The sequence below is a fragment of the Heterocephalus glaber genome, unplaced genomic scaffold (assembly GCF_053883595.1).
Source record: "Heterocephalus glaber isolate CG9 unplaced genomic scaffold, H.glaber_assembly_v1.0 deba00001610, whole genome shotgun sequence".
Classification (NCBI taxonomy): domain Eukaryota; kingdom Metazoa; phylum Chordata; class Mammalia; order Rodentia; family Bathyergidae; genus Heterocephalus; species Heterocephalus glaber.
The window spans coordinates 3682275-3705516 of NW_028258381.1; the positions used below are offsets into that span (position 1 = coordinate 3682275).

General features: G+C 35.7%; 1 protein-coding gene across 4 annotated transcripts in view; it reads left to right on the forward strand.

The window, feature by feature from the left end:
* Sack1b (scaffolding CK1 anchoring protein B) overlaps window positions 1-23242 on the forward strand; it is a 75190-nt gene that overhangs the window by 35160 nt on the left and 16788 nt on the right. For all 4 annotated transcript variants that reach the window (XM_004868827.3, XM_021247615.2, XM_087196002.1 and 1 more), the window contains one exon: window positions 22686-22850. In XM_004868827.3, coding sequence (XP_004868884.2) covers window positions 22686-22850 — 165 coding nt within the window. The remainder of the gene's footprint in view (window positions 1-22685; window positions 22851-23242) is intronic.

Consider the following 23242-nt stretch of genomic DNA (forward strand, 5'->3'; position numbering starts at 1 on the left):
ATTGCATCATATTCATTATTTAGAAAATAATTTTATTCTAGAAGACATAGATGTTAGAAAGTGTGGTGTTAAAAACTTGAGCATATATATGCATTTATCCCTTTTTTCAAAGTCATTTATTATGTGAAAACAGTACAGGTGTCCATTGAGCCAAGTTCTGTAACTTCTTTTTCTAAGATATATTTTCAAATAGTTTATTTTCAGTTGTTAATAGCCTGATTTTTAAAACTATGCAGTTCATTCTTGAAACAAAAGATTGTCTGCTCTTTTTTTATATTTTTGTAAATGTATACCAATTTTAATTCAAGTACATAGTCTCACAGTATTGAAATCCCTTGAGCTCAAAGTCACATTTCCCAGGCATCAGTCTTATAATAATGCATATGACCATACTATTTTACTTTTTAGGAAGAAATCAAAGAAATTGAGAAACCAAAAAAATTATTTGAACATAACACTATAGAAAATATGATCCAAATAGTGTATACCTCTGTTACACTGATGTGTAAAAGTTGTCCTCTACCCTAGATGTACAAAAAGCCCATGTGTTTTTTTTGTTTTGTTTTGTTTTTTTTGTTTTTTCTGGTTATTGTTAAAGAAATTGCTGCAGTGCTATAATGAATGTGCATCAATATGTTGTTTTTTTTGTGATCAGGAAGAAACAGAGATAAGTACAGTTTAAGTTACATGGCTATCACATGGCTTAGCATTTAGAGCTGGACTTCATTCTTCCCTTCATAAACCTGTGATATTTCCCAATTAAGACTTTCAGGGTAGAATCCTTTAAACTTCCCACCTTTCCTCCTCTGATGTCTAGTTTCAGCTACTCTTCTTTTCTAATTTTTTTCCAAAGAAGGAAAACAATCTGTGATTTTGACCCCCTGTAATTCTGGTACTTTAATTCCAGTGCCTTTAATTTGTATTTACGGTCACTTCTCTGCTTTCCCACGTGATACTGCTCTACAGTGAGTTCGTGCCTCTGTCCCGTTATCTCCTTATCCTCCCATTCTTTGTTACACTTTAGCCATTACACACTTTTAAGTACTAATTTTTGTCAAGTGTCTCTACCTTCTAAAGTTTCTTTCCCCCCAACCTTAGTCTGAATTTCCCTTCTGTTCCTGTCCTAACCTGCAGTTGCATGGGCTGCCATGGTCTGCACCTTTAAGATAAGCCAGCAGCCTTTTGAAATCCCTGGGTCCCTTCCCTTTCTCTGTAAGCAGTGTTCAACTTTAGTTCCCACCCAGTTGCCTTCTATCTTATTTTCTCTTCATTCTTGTTCCATCTCTCCAGCTATTGCTATTTATTTAATTTATTTTAGTCATTCATCTCCTGAAAGTGAATATTTCAGAATTTTATCTTTAGGTCTGTTCTCTCCCTGCATTTTATTCCTTGGTTCTGCCTTCTATGTCCATGTTTCAGCCACCATTCCTATTTATAACCCTGGCATGACATGTCTCCCTGATCTCAGCTAGTAATTCTAGGTGATAGCCCAACATTTCTATTTAGAGGCCTCTCAAACACATCATGTCCAAAGTAGTAGCTAAGCATTGAGGAAGCTCAGTTAACTTTTTCTCCTGTCTGCTCTCTCCAATGAGAGGAGCACTGAATTCTTGGACCCCACACTCTGAAGTCACTATGATTCATTCCTCTTGCTGACCCCAGTTTTACCACGATATGCTGGATTTTGGGCTTCCGCCCTGTGTACCTCCTATTGCTCTTCCTTGTCCCCACCCTCAATCTGCCTTCTATGTTTTCCTGACTGGTGGACAGCCCCAGTCCTCTTAGCTCATCTTTTGCTTCATAACAACTTGGATCCCTCCAGTGTTTCTTCAGTATTCCTCTAGCATCTTGCCTGGATGATCAATGGCTCTGTCAACTTTTTCTGATATGTAACCTCTGTGTCTTTGCATTTATCCTTCACTAGCCTTGTCCAACATCTGCTTTCTAGATCTGACCGGCTCCTTTTTCTGCCTCTGAATCTTTCCCTTGGCCTTTCTTCTGCCAGAAATGCTCTTCTCCATTTATACCTTTTAATACTGTATATGATGTATTTTTGAGCAACAAATTTAAATGTGACGTGGTGATTTAAAAATATATCCACAACTTTTCTACAGTCTCCTCTCCAAAAGGTGGAGTGAATTTCCTTCCCCATGTGGCCCGGGCCTAGTGATGTCCACATAGTAGCAGTTGTGCAATTAGGAATAGCGTTCGTGTGCTTAGGCTGTACGTGCATAGTGCTTCCCCCTGCTCTCACTGGGACTGGGCACTTGGGAGAAAGCTGGAAGCCATGTCAGTAGGTCACTCAGCAGCGTAAGTAGAGGTCATTGTGGTTAGGAGCTGAGATTTCCTACCAGTGATGCACATGAAGCATCTCAAGTCTGTCTTCCTACCAATTTGAGATACTGTAGCCTCAAACCTTAAGCTGCTTCGAGTTAGTACCAGCCAACCAAGCTTTGCTCAAATTCCTGAACCACATAAGCTGTGTGATAAAAGATGTTTATCATTTCAAGCTAATACATGTTAGGAATAACTTGTTTTTCATAGATGACTAATAGAGTATATTTCCCAGGAGGTCTGATCTTTACTATTGAGATTATATTACTCATAAGAATTCATAGTTTATATCACAAACATGCTTTTCTAAATCCATCTATTAATATTATACATTTTTTTTTTTCGTACCAGGGATCGAACTCAGGACCTTGTGCTTGAGAGGCAGGCACCAGAACCACTGAGCTAAATCCCCGGCCCCAGTTTTTGTTAATATATTTATAATGACATTAATACACATTTTTATAAGCCTAAACTGTTTAGTAAACCATGTACATATGTATGACCCTAAAATATGAGTCAGATTTACGCTTTATATTTTGGGAGATTTCTAGATATAAATGTATACCATCACCTAGTGCTTCTTAAAAGACATTCACATCATCTAAAATTTCACATTTCTGATTATGCTGTGTCTCCAGTGTGAACATATTAAAGCGGTTTGATTCTTCTAAATTAGTTTATATGCAGAGCCAGCTTTGAAGTGAAATCTAAGGTCAAATACATGACAAGGAAATAATAAAAGGAAAGTATGTTTTTGCAAGATCTTCTAAAGTTTTTTCCTTTTGACAAAATTTTACACAAAGAAGGATAAAAAGAGTACTGTATAGCACACATATGTCTGTAAGTGTGTGAGCCCTCAGTATTTATTACTAGGGGCTGAGGTAGGGAAGCTCAGTGGTAGAATGTTTGTTTAGCATGTGTGAGACCCTGGATTCAAGTCACTGAAAATATTTCTTCTATGTCTTTCATATATATGAGTATATGCTATATATATTTACTATAGCTATTCTATTTCTCTCTATTTTTTAAGCATTTGACTTTGTAATGACTTTAAGTGCCATAAGTGCCAAAATATAATTCATTTACTCTTACCTTACTTTAGCACAATCAGTGTGTTTTATGGTGGTCATGAAAAGAGCAGTACTCTCTTCTCAGGAAGTAAACTGTCTTTTTAAAACTTTTGTCAGTTATATTTCTTTGTAGGGTGCAGAAGAGGAATTTCCTTCAGAGCTTGTATGGAACAGTGAATCTTCCGAGCTTCAGTCACATCCCTCCTGTGTTCGTCCGTGGTCCTTAGTGGCTGTAGGGTCCACGGATTTAATTGGATTTCTCAAGTGTGCCCTGTCTCTATTCAAGAAGCAATGGATCTGCCAAGCATTTGTTATGTAAAAATCCTAGGAGCCCTTTTCCCCCTGGTAGAATATGGTCAAATATTATGTGAGGTCTGTTTGGATTCTGATGAATCTCTTGATCTTATGTAGGATGACAGTCTCATAGGTATTGAGAAGATATGGTCTGCTTTCTGTGATTTAACCTATGTGTGTGGTGTGTGACAAGAAAATGTATGCACATGCCATAGAAAATGCAGAGACACAATCTAGTCTACACAAGTGTCTTATATTTGAGAGAATACACTTGAAGAGATTTTAATTAAGAATATGTGTCATCCTAAGAAACATAAGAAATAGAACTCTACAGGGTGTTTTACTTAACATTTTTGTTTTTTACTGAAGTTAAGCACAAAGCCTGTTCCCTTCTCTCCAGGGGATAACACAATGGAAAAGGTAACAGGTCCTTGGAATTTAGGATTCAGATGCAAAATGATTTCATTAGGCCAGAAGAGCAATGTTAGAAAATGAGTAGGGGAGTTGGGAGGAGGGGAAGAGAAATGAATGATAAAAAAATTGAGATGTATTATGTACACGTAACAACTCACCACAACGAATGTCATCAGTACGTACTGGAAACATGTACTGATAAAAAATACAAATTGAGAAAAAGAAATACACAGACACAAATTTGATATTCTTTCAGAGGGCACAGATGAATGAGGCAGCATAAAGTAATAGCTATGGGCATGGACCCTGGATTCAGACTTCCTAGCTTTGAATTTACCAAGTAGCTTTCACTATGTACTAGGTATGAAACAATACACCTAAAAGGATATTTTGGTCAGTCCTAATAAACATTATGGGATAGGTGTTATTTTCACTTTTTTTCTGATAAAGAAACAGATTTCATGAAGTGAAGGAATTTGACCGGGGTCAGCAGTGTGGTGGATCCAAGATTGGCGTGTAAATCTCTGAATCTGAACCCTAGGTTTTAGCTTATTTATGGATAGAGACTTTAAAAATACTTTGTTCTATAGACTGTGCTTCAGAAGGGATGTGGGACAGCAACAGTAACTTCCCAAACCTGTATCAGTGCAAGGAACTTTACAAAGAGATATTAAAGAAAGTTACTATTGATCCTGGAGAGAACAAGGTTGCTCTGGCTGGAACAGCAGGGTTCTTTCTTGGGATCATGGAGGGACAGAGTCAATGCCATTTCAAGGTCTTTATCTATGTTAGCTTTGCATAAAGTCCTGTATACTTCCTGTGCTTTCTTGAGACTCGCATGTTTGTGTTTTGTGTTTGTCTTTTTTTATATCTTCAGATAGATGTGTCAATTTGTGCTTCTGGCTTTATTAGTACATATTAGTAGCACAGAACACTGAGGTCTTTTGGGGGGGAAAGCAGCATGTGTATATAACATACCTTGCTTATTTTTAATGTCATCACCTCTCTCTTCTTTCCTTCACCCTCCCCCTGATGACTGACTCCTTTCCCCATCTCCAAAAGCTTACCTTCTTGTTTCGTCATTCCTCAACAGATAACATTTTTTTTCTTTTGTGTTAGTGGGGATTGAACCCAGGGCCTTCACCCTAAGCTGGATCCTTGATCCTTTAAAAAATTTTGTTTTGTTTTTTGAGACTGGGTCTGGCTTTACTTCTTTTTGTGTGGTTGATTATAGTTGTGGTTTCTGTTGAGAAGGCCCTAGAATATAGTGGCTGTCTCTCTCAACAATTGTCATTGACTTCCAGAGAAAATTTAAATTGCACCGAATTTAAATTATTTCTGGCCACTGTTTCTGAAAAGTTAAAAACATTGGATATTTAAAAGATTTTTTCCATTTAATATTGGTAGAGTAAAAACGGCAGAAACATTTTAGTACTTCAAGTTAGATTTCTATAACTGTCAGGGAAACTTACCTAATTGGCATTTATATATATTAGCCGAAATTATTGAAAGGAATTTGTTTGATAAAAATCAAGTATAATTGTTGAATATTAAACATAATTGGATATTATAGTCAAGTCTAGATTCTTAGAGGTTACACTGAAGTACTAAGATTGCAAAATATTCTGAAAATAAGTTGGACATAATCTTTTAAGTATTTACCTGGAGGTTATCTCTGTAGTTCCTCCACTGGAATCTTCTTTTTCATTATCTTGTCGCTATTGCATTCCTCCCCATGTCTTTTCTCTTAAACCCTTTAGGCTACTTACTACTTTCCAGCAGACCAGGGAGCAGCTTTACCAGCAAATACTGCTGCTATACTGGTATTGCAGCAGCAACCACAGATGCAAAATAGTCATGAGTAACGTGATTAATCAAATAATATTCATAATCTTCTTGCCGATAAGTCTCAATTGTATTGTTATGTGTTTTAGGTAGTTCAAATGTTAGCAATAGGAAAACCCTTAAATGAGGTTTAAAGTTCTAACATTTACTTGTATGCTGTTTTATTCCTAGATGTAGATAGTACAGATGGCGATGTAGGATAGTTTCCTAGAGCTTTAATGGAAATCCTAAAAATTCCATCTGAAACATTCTGTAGATGTCTTACAAAAGGTAGAAGAACACAAAAACCTAACTGTTGGTTTAGCTGTCACAGTGTTTAATCTTTTATATGGTAAATTTATAATGTGGGATGTGTTAGTCACTCATTTTATTTTTGTCTGAACTGGTAATATGATGAGGCAGTAAAAAAGAAATGTAAACAACATTAAGGTATCTAGCAGAGGGGTGAGATGGGTCACGTGACAGTTCACAACTAGCAAGGCTCTGGTGGGGGGGATATAATTATTTTCTAGTCAGCAACCTTAAGATTTAACGAACATTGATGTTATAATTAAAGCATAATCAATTAAAATAATGATTTGGACCGAGGAGAAGACATGAATGCATAAGGAAAACATCTGAATCATTCTTTATTTTTAACTAGCAATACCAGAAATTTGCAAGATTATGATATCCCTTATACTCCTTGACTGACACACATCTTCTTTTCCTCCTCTACTCAGGTTATCTTTCTTGGAGTGACTAATGATACATTCTTCCTTCACTTTTGGGTGGTTAGCTAAGATTTTCACCAGCATAGGCTCTCTGTGCTTCCTCGTACCATGAAGGCCTTCGAGGATCTGAGGTATGGGAACCTGGCCATTGCTGCTGTCCAGTCTTCTCCTAAGCTCCCTCTAACTCAAACAGGAATTCTCTGCCAGCCCTGCCGGGTTGCAGGGGTGGCAGGACTCTGCAGGAGCACATCACTAGCTCTGTTCAGGGCTTTGAAGGATTGAGCACTCTATACTTCCGGGGGACTCAAATGGAGATGACTGGTCTTCGTAGTCATGTGACCAGTTATGTGTTGAAAACTGGGACAAAGGTCAGAAAGGATGAGTCACTGCCCATTGTCACTGGGTCATGAGCATGTCTTTGTGGCATCCCCCTGAACTGTCCTAGAGACTCCAAACATAATACTTCCCTAGCTAACCCCTCATCTGTTTGCCTTTTTAATAGTGCACTAAACCTAAATTGTTTTAAATGCAATATGAGCATCTAGTTAAATTTAGAAAAAAAACTAGGTAATTTATACTATAAGGAGCAGATAAAAGTACCAGAACTCTAACAATGGTCCCATATAGCTAATATACATGGGTTGATTATAGTTGATTTTTTTTTTTTTGGTCACGGGGGATAGAACTCTGGTCCTTGCACTTGCAAGGCAGGTAGTGGAACAACTGAGCTAAATCCCTGGCCCAATAGTTGATGTTTTGATATCTTTTTTATCTGATTTATCATCAAAATTAAGAAGAATTTGATTTTTCTTATAAATCAATTTATGCAGTTTAATATATCAAGTTAAGTTATCGACTAGCCCCTCAGTCAATACAGATTTTGTACTATGATTTGATAAACACAGGATATTCCAAGGAATTCCATTTAAATCCTGGTAATATATTATGATTAAATAACAATATAGCAAAACATATACTCACAGGATCAATTAGGTCTTATACATAATCTCCTTTAGCCAATATATATTTGTAAATTTTTTTGCTTAGATATTCTTTCTTGATTACCTTGAAATGTATCCCATTTTATTCTCTTATAATGCATTTAAGGTGAACAGTACTGTTAAATTTAAATTTCCTTACAGGTATATGGAGAAAGACTACTTTTTAATAGGTGCCGCGCATCCATCCCCCCAATACCAGTCAGCTATTAAAAAAGCTACAAATAATATATATTTCAGCCTTTTTTGTTGTTTCTTTAGTGTAGAAAGCAATTATCTAATTAATCTTGTTATATTTTAATTAAACCAAAGAAGATTATTTCTATCATTGTTTTATTAAACAAATAGTATTGAAGAGTGTGTTAGAGATATTTACAGATCTCAGTGGTTTGGAAATGTTTTCGTGCAAAATAAGAAAACTATAAAGCATTCTTAAATATTGGTGAAATATAAAAGTTAAAAAATTCAGAAAGGCTAACTTTTAATTCTTTATTTTCTTTGGTCTCATTTGATCTTTATGCACAAGTCTATACCTAGCATCTTACTAGCCTGATTACAGTCTGAAAGCCACATATATTGTGTTCACACATTTACCTTGATTGAGTCACCGTGAACTTTTGCCAAACAAACAGCAAAGAGCAGATGTGACATGGAGTCTTGCTATAAAAAAGTAAATCCACCCAACAAACACAACATTAACAGTAGTTCTATAAGGCTCTCCTTGACCAGAATTTAAAGGAAGGAAAAAATAAATGAGAGGAATACTTAACAAAATCTAAGGCAGGTATTACTACTTAATTTGTTGAACTATCTTGAGGTTTCATGGGGGGAAATGTGTAACAAATGATGACAAGGATATTCTTCATGGGAGTTATATTTAGTTATTTTATTGGTTCTCAAATTCCTTATCTCTTCTTACCTACTTTTAAAAAGAATTCTTTTTGTGGTTCTGGGGTTCAAATGCATGGCCTTACACATGCTAAGCAATTCTTCTACCACTGAACTTTACTTCCAATTCTTCCTCCATTTCTGTTTTAGAAACCAAGCAATTTATTCCATGAACCATTGTATTTATGCTGTTGGAATTATGATTCCTTAACACATAATTCTTCCAGTATGAATGTTGTTCCTAAAGTATGGTTCTAATTCCAAGAATATACTCCTTTAAATACTCTGGAGATCTGTCATATTTAAATATTCTGTTCATTTTATTATGGATAAATATGGGATTACTGCTGGGGATTTAGCTCAGTGGCACCGCACCTGCCTTGCAAGCACATGGTCCTGAGTTCTATCCCTGGTACCACCAGTAAAAAAAAAATGGGATTGCTGCATTTAAAATTTTTGAATTAGTGAAAAATATTTCAAATGACCATTTTTAGCTATACTGTTTTTATTAGTACGTATTGGCAGTACATAATGTTTACATTCTTTGTGTGACGTTGGTACATGTGTAAAACCCATGCCAATTCCTTGATCACCCCCCCCCCTTTCTTCTCCTTCCCATTTGAGAAAGATGTGTCTCCACTTCTACTAGGTCCCCTTCCCACTGCCTCTACCCTTCTTTGCTTTTCTCTTTGTCACCCACCCAGGCCTCCTTGCCTCTTGTCTTTCTGGGAAGGAGGATTTGGCCTCTTGGAGGCAGCAGCCTGGGAGTAGGAGCTGAGAGGCAGGGAAAGTCTTTGAGGTGGCAACGTCTCCCTTGCACACTTCCTCTTTTTCATGTTTTAAGACTGTTCTTGGGTTTTGACCCAGATGCTATCATTGAAGGAAATGCCATAAATTTTACTTAGCAAGTTTGAATTCAATATGGAAATAAAAGGCCATCTGACATAACTTCTAAAAAACCAGTGGGGTGATCTTTTAACTGGATTATTAATAAGGATAAGGCTGTCTCAAATGATTTTGGAGCCTCTTTTTTATGCTTATGACTTCCAATTTAGTTTAAAACTAAGTATGTCATTGAAACTGTTCCACAATGTCAGGTATTTAAATTCACTAGACCATTCTGATGCCCTTCCTCTCCCCTCCTCTCAGGGGATGGATTAGTTTGGGCTCCTTCTAAGTTGCCAGGGTTACTGTTTCCTTAGATCACCGCAATAATAAAAACTAAGGTTTACCTTATGTTATTGAACTGCTTCACTCTTTAGTAATTTGGATAACTTTACCTCTACTATGACTGAATCCAAGGGTTTTAATGCCAATCTATATAATTTTTTAAGCCATTTGACTCATTTCCAAAGAAGCCTCAGGTAGCCTAAATCACTGGCATATTTGAATTCTCTCATTCTAACTTGAATTTTGCTTGTTAATTCTCTTTTAATATTGTTAATATCCTATGTATAAAAGTTGAAATTATTCAGCCTATTGAAGTACTTGGAGATTAAGTAAATCCTAAAATGCCATTTAGCCAAATTTTGTGTGTGTGTGTGTGTGTGTTTTGTTTTTGTTCTTGTTTTTGCTACCAGGGATCGAACTCAGGACCTTGCGCTTTTGAGGCAGGAGCCGGAACCACTGAGCTAAATCCCCAGCTATTTAGCCAAATTTAATAAATTACTTTGAGGACTTTGGGGTAGTTTTTCTCCTTCACTTTGCCCTCCTTACCTCATTCTCTTCGTCTTTAAGAATTCACTTCCATTTTCCCCATATTAATAGTTCAACTGTCTACTTGAGGACACACATATATAGAACATATTTTCAAATAACATTTATGTAGAATATCAATGAAGAGTGATGCATAAGACATGAAATTTTATGAATTTTACATATAAAACTACTTGGTTTAATTCTAACGAATGTACTTGGAGTAATTGTCAACATTTCAGCTTTTGAAAGAAGCAATCTCAATTTTGATAAAATGTTAATTTAATATTGTAAGTAACCTGGCTAAAGTTTTTTAATTTAGCTGGATGGTCTGAAAATTTTTTCCCATACTTCTTGGCCTTTAAGAGAACTGTTCCCTGTCACCAAAAGTATGCTGTCTTTTAGTTTCCAGATGTAAAACGGAAAAATAATACAAAATTTATGAAAGCCAGTGATATTAAAATAATCCAGGGGAAGAAAGAGGAGACATAGAGTAAAATAATGAAAAGGTTAGCCACATCAATTAACTATAGGATACAAACCTATGAATGCATTATATAAAATATAAAACTACTTCAATATAGCACATCTTACCGAAACCCCTTCATATTGAAGTTTTTATTCAAATGGAAACTTACATAGAATAAATAAGACTCCTTTTGTGTCTGGTATTTTGGAATTTTTTATGCCAGGTTAATTCTTTATGGCTGACATCAAAGTGAAACATTGCAATGGAAAGGATATACAGTATCTTCTTAGGGCAACTGTATGTAGTTTTGCCTTTTGTATTAATAGTTGGGAGCATATGTGGTTAAGGTCACTATGAATTTAAAAGTATCATCCTAGAGTCAATTTTGCTGCCTCTGAATCCCGAACCCTTGCTGAATAACAGTTTCACTCATCAGATCATTTTATTTCATCTGAAATGTTTCCATATGACATCTAAAATAAGGGACTTTTAAGAAACATAATCCATGTATATTTATCAAACTTAAACAACAACAAACTAGTCATTCATCATCAAATAATGAAACATGTTGAAAATTTTCCGATTGTTACATAAATATCTCTTTAAGGTCATTTTGTTGAAGTCCAAACAAAGTCCAGTCCTTCTGCTGCATTTGGTTGGTATGACCTTGTCTTTTAATCTATAAGCATTTGTATCTTTTTCTTTAAAGTAATGGTTGAGTATTTAACATTTTCATGGTGTCTTTTAAATGGAAGAAGCTAACTGATGTGTTCCTATTGATTTTAGCAATGTACTATGAAAAGGTATGGGTCATATGACATTGAGACATTTTAGTTTGTTTTACATAATATGAGTTTTGTAACATAACCTATTTATTTATATTTTGAACCCACCACTTACTTTTTGCCTTTTCATAAAACTCACTGGGCTTACGTTTTGCCCTGATGTTGATTCCTGGTCTCTCCAGTGGTCTTCTCATCAGTCCAGCCCTGTTGGATGGCGCTTAGTCGTTGATGTCAGAATCCGCCTCTCTGTGAACCTGCAGGACTCTGAGTCCTGCGTCACCCTCACCAGCTGCTCCTCTTGCTCATTCCAGGCTTGTCAGTCATTACTGGAAAATGTCTCTAAAACTGGTTAAAGTGCAACTTCACTATAAGCTTGACAGGGCTCGCACTGTTAACTGCTTAACTCACTGCCGCATTCCTCGGGGGCAGCCCTTCTGAACTTTCTGACTGCGCACTCAGGGTGACCCTGGCTCAGCCTCCAGCCCTGAAGTGAAGGGCATCGGCGACAGTCCCCTAACCTGCTTCCCTTTGCTCTGCCCTCTGTCACTGCATCCTAACACCACCATGTCTCCATTGTTGCCTGTCTTCTCTATCACCCAAGCATCTTTGCATGACCTAATTCCAAAGCAGACTGCCTGCTGCGTCATCACCGTCCATTTTGACACTACTGAGCTCTGACACCATCACCCTTCTTTCCCTTTGATCCTTTTGCTGTACACCCACCTTTTCCTGTAAGCCTACAATTCTTAAGTTTTGGTAGTTAAAATGATGGGCAGATGGGTGGCTAGAGGGACGGGTTGATAGGTAGAAAGAAAAGAAAAACAACACAGCTTTTTATCACATTTTGATGTACTCTGATGACTTTCCTGATATACAAAAAATATTATTTTTTAAATTTCAGTTTTCTTAAAATGCCACAATAATTCACTATGTAATATAGTTCTCAGGAGATCTCTGTCCATTCTTTCTCTACTTTCCTCCACAGTCAGGCAGTGAGTCTTATTAAATCACCATTTACAACTTTACCTCAGTCTTTTTATTTTTTTAATTTATTTATTCATTTATTTAGGGTATGTGGTGATTTTTTTGTTTTGTGTTGTTTTGTCTTATGTGTATGTGTACATATTATATATATATATTTTAATTTTTCTTGAGACAGAGTCTCACTATATATTTCAAGCTGGGCTTAAACTCACTGTGTCAACTTGAAGTGATCCTCCTGTCTCAGCCTTCTGAGTGCTGGGATTACAGGCCTGTACCACCATGCCTGTTTTATTCCTGATATGACCATCCACATTGGGATTTTATGATAAATTAAGACCAAAACCTCCAATTTCTTCTTACTGCTGATAGCTATTCTAACTCATCCCATATATCCAAACATATTAATATTCTTAAGTATTGTTTGAATCATATAATTGGCTGTAAAGTTTTAAATGGTTCTTTACTCTGCCTCATGAAATACACGTTAGCCTGGCATTGCCAGACTTCTCTCTACAATCTGGACTACATATACTCTATAATCTTTCTAACCTTATTGCTCCCAAACTCCTCCAAGCAGAATTCCATTTCCCCAAAGAACTGAGTCCTAGGCTTTGGTGCCACTCTGCTTGTGAGCCTTCCTGCCAGCCCCTCCCCGTGCATGTGTAATTCTGAGATCTTCCTAAGACATCTGGATCCTCACCCTGCTCCCTCCTACTTTCTCCTCCCTGCAGTAGGCTTCAGTCTTTTCTTCATAACAGATAATCCTTTGTATCACTGAATTTCAATTATGACAACTGCTCTACCAAGGACTCCAGGTACCCATGACATGTAGTTCTTAGAAGCAATTGTTCCCATAGAATAGTTTTGTCATAATTTTATTTTATAAACTATCATACTAATTTAGAGTTCTATGAATAAATCTCACAAAACTGGGAATAGAAAGCATATAAATGATGCATCCCGACAAAACATTATTGAAATCTCATATATGCCGATTGTGCCTGCCTCAGAAGCTAGGCATGACATAGGTATATGAAGTTAAGTATGGAAACATATAACTCAATAACTGCAAAATAAAAATCCAGAAAGATCAAATATATTTTAATCTCACATGAGATTATTACACAGAAAGTTTTCACATAATTCTAAAATGATTTTTTTAAAATTTTCACATCTAAATATTCTTTTCCCAATGGCTTTTTCCCATATTTGAATTCTTTAATCATTTCTCATTTTAGTGTTATGTTTATACACATGATTCATGAAAATTAAAAAGAGAAAATGAAATAATAGTTTGCTCTTTATTTTCACCTCCTTGGTCGAATTTTGAGTAGTGCTGCTTTGTTTAAATTAATGATTTGAAATAACAGTTATAATACATGCATTTTCCCATTAAGTTTTCTTTTAAATATCACTAGTGAAAGCACCAATTACACATACAATAATACTGCAGAATTGGAAGGTATGCTATTAAGCAACTAAGCTATTAAGCTATTAAGAAATAGTGATATTAAGCTATTAAGAAATGAAGTAAAGCTATTAAATAGTAAGCTATTAAGAAATGAGGTAAAGATATATATTTTTTAATATGTTATTTTAATAAATGGCTTTTGGTCTAAAAAAGTCTCCTGTTTTAGAAAGTTGCCTTACATATCTATTCTGCATCCGCTACCTAAACTTGATTGAAAATCATAGCCATCATCAAATTTATCCTAGTTTTTACTCTCAATTATGATCCCAAATGACATAAGATGTATCTATAAAATTAAATGTAATAGAATTTTAACATTTTAAAAATATTGGTGAAGGGGTGTAGATATTTTCATTATTCTTTCAACATTACTATTGGTTTGAAAATTTTAATAACAATACTAAAAACTAAGTTGAAAAGATATACAAAAATGTTACTTAAAGTTATTCCTATATATTCCTTAAAATATTAAAGTTCTATAACATGTCCTTTGTCATTGAAAAATTATGAATGTGTCATGGTTTCCTAGTAAAATCTGTGTAAACTTTAGAATGAAAATACAAGCTTTTCTCTGTCTGTTTTTCCACATAGTACTGGAATTTGACTGAAATATGGCCCCGGATTTTTATTAGCAGCACTTCAGAAAATGAAACAGAAACAATTTTTATTTTTTATTCAATTTGTTTTTACTGACACATGAACACATAAAAATGTGCATACTGTTATACCATGTGATGTTTTATATACTATGTTTTGTATACTATTGTGTAAACAGATCAAATATATTTATGACCCGCAACATTTATTGTTTCATTATGCTAAAACCATTAAAAATCTTTTCTTGTAGCTTGGTGAAATGTACAGTACATTTATAGTCACTTAATTATGCAGTAGCATGCCAGACATTCTTACTCTTATGTAACTGCAGCTTAGTGCCTACTGACTGGCCTTTCTACACCACTCTTTTCCCTTATTCTGCCAAGCCTTTAATATCCACCATTGTCCTCAACTTCTACAAGGTCAACATATTTAGATTCCACATGAGTCAGATCCAGTGCTGCTTGTCTTTCTGTGTTTGGCTTATTTAACGTCATATAATGATCTCTTATTCCGCCCATCTTGTTGCAAATGATGGTATTTTATTTCTTACACCCCTGTCTCTGTACCCTACTCGGCCATTCATCACTTGATGAGCATTTAGACTGTTTCCATTTCTTGGCTATTTTGAATAGTGCTGCAATGAATACGATGATGCAGATGTCTCTTTCACACATTGATTTCATTTTCTTTGCATGTGGGGTTGCTGGGTTATAAGGCAGTTATATTTTTAACTTTTTTGCGGATCCTCCATGCTGTACTAATTTACATACCCCCAAAATAGTATGCAAGTATTCCCTGTTTCTTTACATTTCCCTAACACTTGTTATTTTTAATCTTTTTAATAATAGCAATTTTCACTGAGGTGAGGTGATATTCTAGCTCCATTTGAATTTCTTTGACCTCAGTAACTAAGCATTTTCTCATATACTTACTGGCCATTTCTGTATCTTTTTTTGTGAATGATTGTTTGGCTTTATCACTCATTTTAAATGAGGTTATTGACTTGTGGCTATTGGCTGTTCAGTGCTCCTTGTGTATTCTGTATGTTAACCCCCTTGTCAAATGTCTAAAACATTTTCTCCCATTCTGTACAGTCTTCTTGTACTGTTTCTTTTGCTGTGCAAAGCCTTTTGGTTTGATGCAATGCCAGTTGTTTGTCTGTTTTCTTGTGCTTTGGGGGTTTTGTCCAGAAAATTATTACCTGTTCCATTGTTTAGAAGTACTTCTGTCATATTTCTTCTAGTAGTTTCATTGTTTTGGGTTTTAATGTATAAATTTTTCATCCATTTTAGTCTGAATTTTGTAACTAGTTTTAAAGGGCAATCTATTTTAAAGAGCATCCTGTGATACTCCTACATTTGGGATGTACATGAAGTCGGGGGTACTCTACCAGCTGAACAGAATTGCCCTACCAGCCCCTCAAGTGATCAAAATTGTGCCAGATCCAGTGAATGAGGTGGGTGAGGACACACTAGAGTGTTTTTAGAGGCCAGTCTGTCTGTTGGATGGCACTAGGCAGCAGCATTTTTCATTTTGTTATCATATCTGCTAAAGATGCTCATGAGAAAGGACTTCCAGAATTGCTTCAGAGAGTGGCAAGAAGGATGGGATAAGTGCTTTTAAAGTAAGGGGTAATGTTTTGAGGGAGATTAGTGGTAATATGTCTTTTACTGTCAGAACTTTTTATAATTTAAACAATTTTGATCACCCCTTCTATTAGTCCTGTAAATTAGTGCTATTGCTATGAAATAGCCCAAGCACTTCTCTTTACAGTTTCTGTTGTCTTCTGTTATAGTATCTGAGATTTTTTTCCCCCATTTTCCCCATTTTTCAAGAGGTGGTTGATCAGGTTTTTGAGACCTATATACAATGTACCTTGTGATCCTGTTATTGAAGAATAGTGAAATATAGTTATTTATGGGTTCTAAATAATTTGGATTTTAAGTATCCAGACTTGCTTGTATGTCCATAGTGATACATATTTTAAGAAATAAACTCCTAGGATGCCTGAAGTGACTTAGTTCTCATGTTTATTATGTATAAAAATAAAGTTCTCTAATACATGTTTATGATAGAGCTTGAAATCTCTATCTAGTCTTATTATTTTAGTCATCATAATGAATAGTGAATGAAAAGATATTGCAAATGGAATTTACAACCAGGTCCATGCAAGTTGTTCTCTGGTTTAATTGATTTATTATACACAGAGCCTTTTCAGTGACTTCCCCAAGATCTCTTAATTTATAGCCAGACAAACTTATTGATTCATAGTTACAACCTACTTAGGTTTCAGGAGTGTTAGGGCCAAAGACACTTACTCTTCGTAGCCACATTTTGTTTTTTTAAATCCATTTAGCACATTATTTTTGACAGGTTTTTATTGTCTTTGAGATATATATCCCTTAAGTGATCATGTCTCCTTATTTCTATTATGCTATTCTTAAAAGTTTTTCAGTTGCATTCAGTTTTTCTTACAAATACAGTTATTATAGGATTTCATTAACCTTTTTTAAAAAATTTGAACTCCCTATTCATTTTTCTTCTGTTAAAAAAGTAAATCCTCCTGTCTTTATTCAGACAATTACCAAGGAAGTCTGTATCCCTTCAAATGAAGCACAAAAGGTATAATACTCCATTTTGAGGGCGATCGTGACAGTTATAGAACTCCAGAACATTAACCCAAGGTACAACTACATTTCATTAAGTATCTAGGTCAGACAAAAACATATTGCTAATAGCTTTATATCTTAATAGATCACGAAGAGAAAAGCAATGTAAGATTAAAAAATAAAGCATTGAAGGTAATGCAGCATATTTCTATGGAGATGCAAGTTTTCAGCATCAACGTTATAATGAATATTTTTCTACCAAATCCATGAAGCTTCATTTCTTTTTTACCTTTGTTATCACTAGTTTCTACCATATTTTTTGTATGTCACCATACTTATAAATATGAACATTGCAGTAGTCATAAAGGATCCTTCACCATCTTTGGTTATATGATTCAGCAGAATTAGCTTATTTTCAGTATGCATATTATATCATGCATTTTCCCAAGTCACTGTTTTGATCTGATACTCTGTTTTTTGGGATTTATATTGCTCTCCAGAGCTAATCAAACATGTATCAGATTTTCCAGATCCTTCACAATACAAATAAATTATTTTTAGCTACATTTATTTCATGCTCATAAGCTTAATGATCTTTGTGTTTATATTTAGGATGTTTCAGTAAACATTTGTAAAATATTACTGTCCATTCTACTCTTTCAGCTTAAATAGCTAAATAAATCTTTATTCATTATTTAAGGTTTATCCTTGAAGCCTTCTTGTCTGTTTCTTTCTACTGTATAACTATTCATAACAACTAACTATTCTAACTATTCACAACAACCACGTACATACATTTTTTTCTCTGAGTTTACTGTTATAGTGTGTTACTTAACACCTGATTATGTTACTTCCTGAGTGGCCTTAAATTGTGTTATGCATGTGAAATTATCAATATTAATTACCAGTAATGATATTATTTTAACTCAGTGTGAGCTGCAGTTTCTGGACCACTTTACGAACATTTAGCATTGTACAGTGAGAAAGAAAAGTGAAAACCAATATGCTTGAGCCAGGGTCTCTGAAACTACTAAGATGTGAAGTTTCATTCAGATCTCAAAAATGATCCATCTAAATCTCAAAGATATCTTTCTAAAATTTTTCTAAGTCTGATATTTCTGGTGAATTCACTTATTTATTAACTTAAAATTTTTAATGTAAGAATAAAATAGTGTAGAAAGAGAAAAACAAGTAGTATATAAAATCATTGTAGTTTAATGAATACCATTTAAATGGTTTCTATATTGACATAAAATCAGTTGATGTGCTTTTTGAAAGCTTTATCCTAATCAGATCCATACTTTTTCTTTGATTATATATTGTCATTGTGTTGATTTCTAAGGCAGAATGTGATTTAAATAACTAGCTGGGCCTGAAATTGTCTCAGATCAGGTCTGGCACACATCATTTCTAATTATTACTCTTCTCCCTTAATGTAATCCACCATAAGAAAGAGCTACAGTTTATTTTGCCCTTCATGGCACTGCTGAAACTTGCTGTCACTCCTACTACAGCGTGTAACTTTCCAGCACATTCAGTGAGCGTGCAAGAAAACAGAAGGGCCGAGAAGCAGCCGGACTCAGCAGACATCAGATAAGCGTGTTGGAGATGCAGTCTATTCTCCTGGATCATGATTTCTTATATCATCTCAAGCAAGGGAGACTGTTGTTTGTTCAACCTTTAGTGTGACAGACTCATCCACTGGCTGAGTGACTTCTGTTGGTTTTTGCAAACAAAACCCTTTGTTTACCTGGTGTGGTTTTTTTCTTTTTTTTTTTTTTTGGTTCCTTTTCAAAGTTTAAAGTAATTTGTTACATGAGACTGGTAAATTAAAAATTATTAATTTATATTAGGGAATCTTAGATATACAGACTAAGGAATACTGTGTTGTAAAGTAATTATCCTTTCTAGTTAAAAATGACGTCCTCTAGTTTAAAAATTACTGCTAGATTATACTATGCATGTATTTCTAGAAGTAATTTTGTAAAATAAATTTATAGTTGTTTTCTTTCCTTTATCTTAATGTCCATATATCACCACACCACTCATTAGTGGGTAGCAAATGCATTAAATTGGTACTTGCTGATGTGATTTGAAGACTGTAGCATATTTGATGTAACAGTGAATAGTCACGGGACACAGAAGACTCAGCATCCACAGCAGCACTGCACATCTGCTCTTCCACCAGCGACTAATATATATAGTTATATATACTACCATATTTATATATATATATATGTGTGTGTGTGTGTGTGTGTGTGTGTGTGTATGTATGTATACTACTTTATTTATTTATTTATTTATTTATTTATTTATTTTTGGTACCAGGGATCGAACTCGGGTCCTTGCACTTGCAAGGTAGGCAATGGAACCTCTGAGCTAAATCCCTTGACCTACTATCATAAATATTTATATGTAGCCTTCCAGCTTCCTGTTATAGGTGATCCTTTGCTGATCCTTACTCCTGGTACTATAATTGTTTTACTTTTGCACTAGGTTCTACCTCTTATTGCCTACACAAAGATGTTGCTCCCCTCCCACCTTCTCTTCATCATTAGACTCCATTTTATTTTAATAGCATGAAGACATAAAGTACTGCTATTTCTCTCTCCTTAAAACTAAAGTACAACTGAGTTTCACCCAATTTTACCTGCAGCTATTGTTCTATTTCTTTGCTTCCCATTGTAGCCAAAGTACACAAACCAGTTGTATATATCTGTATTTTTTGGCATTTCTTTAAAATTTCAGTACTGGTAATTGAACCCAGAGCCTTCACATTGAGCTGCATCCCCAGCCCTTTTTATTTATTTACTTGTTTATTTATTTGTTATTTTGTCACAGAGTCTCACTAAGTCACCAAAGTACCTAGGCTGGGCTTGAATTAGGTATCCTCCTGCCTCAGTCTCCCAGAGTGGTGGATTACAGGTGTGTGCCACCTGATATATCCAGTATCTGTTGTGCCACTCTCTTAAGTGCCCTCTGCAACGTCTCTGCTCTTACTTCTTCACTAACCTCCCCGTGGCTTTGCAGGGGAGCATCACCCTCTTCCTTTGTACACTGCCTGCACAGCCCTCAGAAAGTCCTCCTGTTTGTATTAACTCCGTCTCCTTTGCTGAACTTGCCATGGCTGTGTCACTGATACCCAGTTATCTCTACTCAGCATTCTACCTGAATATTCAGGCCCTCAACTTCCCTTCTTTCTGTTGTACCTAAAATTGATTGCACCTAATGTGGACTCTGCGGTTCAGGTCAGTGACATTCACATTCAATCCCTCCACACGTCCCCCTGGCCCAGAGACAGCTTTATCTACCCATTGCTTTTCTTCACTCGGGCTACATCCCAATCCCAGCTGCCCCTTCCTCCTACAGCTCAGCTGCGCTGGTAGTCTGTTCCAAGTGGCCTCCCTGTTCCCACCCTTGCACTTACTCCTAAAATTTGTTCTTAATGCAGTAGCCTGTGCCATCCTTTTCACACATAGTCAGATCATGTTATCACTGCAACTTATAGCCCTCTAATAAGTTGTCATTTTACTTAGAAAGAAGCACTGCAGTCCCTGGCCTGCCGTTGGGGCATGATCTTTCCCCCTTCCCTGTTTCCTGACTGTGCCCTAGCAGAGCCCTGGTTCCCCTGCCTGGCACAGTCTTCCCCGTGATGTCCCTGTGGATGATTTCAGTTGCTGTACTAAGGAGACCCTCCTATGCACCCAACATTCTTCCTTCTCACTCTCCATGAACCCGGTCTCCCTTGTACTACTTGGTTTTTCCCCCAAAATGCCTTTTCATCTTATAACTTATCACATAATTTACTCATAACTTTTATGTCCTGTTCTTTGCTTGGAGAAAGTATACATGACAAGGCCAGGGCTTTTGTTTTCTTGTCTGTCATATTTTAAGTGGTATGTGTGATACATAGAGTAGTTGATCAGTCAGTTAAGTTATAATCTTTAAAAAAACTATTTCTAGGTCTTTGGGGAAGACACCTAGAAGAAAAATAGCCGGGTCAAAAGGAATTTCTAGATTTAGATTTTTGGGAATCTTCATAGTGATCTCCATTGTGGTTGTACTAGGTTACAATCCCACCAAGTGTGTAGAAGGGCTCCTTTTCCCCTGCAGCCTCTCCAGCATTTGTTATTATTTGATTTCTTGATGATGGCCATTCTTTCAGGAGTAAGAGGGAATCTCAGTGTTGTTTCAACTTGCATTTTTCTAATGCCCAGAGGTGTTGAGCACTTTTTCATGTATTTATTGGCCATTTACACTTCTTGTGAGAAGTGTCTTTTTATTTCACTTGCCCAGTTTTGCTATTGGGTCTTTTGTATGGGTCTCTAATTATTTGAGTTCTTTATATAGTGTAGACTTTAGCCCTCTGCCCAACAAATAGCTGGTATTTTTTTTCTCACTTTGACATAAAGAAGGATAAACTTGAGTCATTTGTAAGAAAATGGATGCATCTTGAGACCATAATGTTAAGTGCAATAATTCAGACACACAAGTGTAAATATAACGTGCTTTTTCTCTTTGCGTGAGAAACCCAAAATATAAATAAAGAGCAAAATAAAAGATAATAGGAAATAGGGAGGTCTTTCTCAAGTGGGAGGGGGATCAAGAGATAAAGGGCAGGGGGAGAAAGGGGAGGGAAAGAAATGAAAAAAGAATAGAGATGTGTTGTGTGCATGTTCCAGCTCCACACAAAGAATGCAGTCATGTACTGCAAACACGGACTAATGAAAATTAAAACCCAAAAAATCTCTAGTTCTAGAAATCCTACTTTTCCCTGGAGGTATCCCCCAAGAAAGATTATTAAACTGATTCCCACACTGGCTCCCATGTCTACCCATCAGACAACCTTGCATTCTGTACCTTGGTTCGCCCTTTGCCCCAAATCCTACTGAAATCCAGATTTCCTTTAAGTCAGCATTAATATGAAAATTACTACTGGTAGAAATCTACACATGAGTGTGATAAAAAAATAGGAGGGATGTTTGAAGTTTTAAAAAATTATTATAACAAAGGACATGTTGCCATTAGTCCCCCTAAAATATTCCCCCTCTCTTCAAACACACTTATGCCATCCTTCTCACCCATTTCTGAAGCAGTGTGGAAGTCCTCTTTTGTGAATGTCTTCAGTTGCACTGTCCTGGCTGCCAGAGCACCCTCAATCAAATTCAAAAACCTTTATAACTCTAATGGTCATTTTGACTTTGTGGAAGAGCCAAAAGTCACACAGTGGCAAATGTGAAAAAGGTGGATAAGGACACCTCATAATGTTTTCAAGGTCCTGACTTTCTGAGGACTATTTTAAAGGAGATTAATGGCAATATACCTTTTATTGTAGTGACTTTTTATTTAAGCATTCACTCTATATTTTCCTTAGCTTTAATATGTTTTCTTATTTGTATATACATTTATACATATGTATTTGTTCTGTATTTTGTTTGGCATTTTTCAAAACTAAGAAATTTCTTCATCTATCTCTGTTAAGTATCCTAATTGTTTCTCATTCTTATCTTTCACAGGTCATTGCCTTAGTGATGGATGTATTTACAGATGTGGACATTTTCAAAGAAATAGTGGAGGCATCAACTCGAGGGATATCTGTGTATATTTTGCTCGATGAGTTCAATTTTAATCACTTTCTCAACATGACTGAAAAACAAGGTTGTCAAATTCAGCGTCTCAGGGTAGGAATTCTCTTTTTTTCTCAAGTATTTTTGTGTACCATTTTCATCATAGTCAAATTTAAGGTATATTAAGATAGAATATTCCAAAAGGAAAAGGGAAAATATGTATATGTACAGTGATAAAATAATTGATCACAGAAGGGCCCCCTTGTCCTTTTCAGAATGTGAATGAAATATGCACTTTCATCTTGTACATTTCTGAGTTAATTTTGCTACCCAGCCATCTATAGCCTTGAACCCACTGATTCGAAGTGATTCTTGGATTCAGCAGGTGTTGTTTGGCAGAATCATTTGGTGTAGACGTCAGTTGTTTCACTTTTGAAAGGAAGACTGATTTTAATTTTATCTCTTTGGTCATCGTGGTCCTACAGTCTATAAAGTTTTCTCATAGT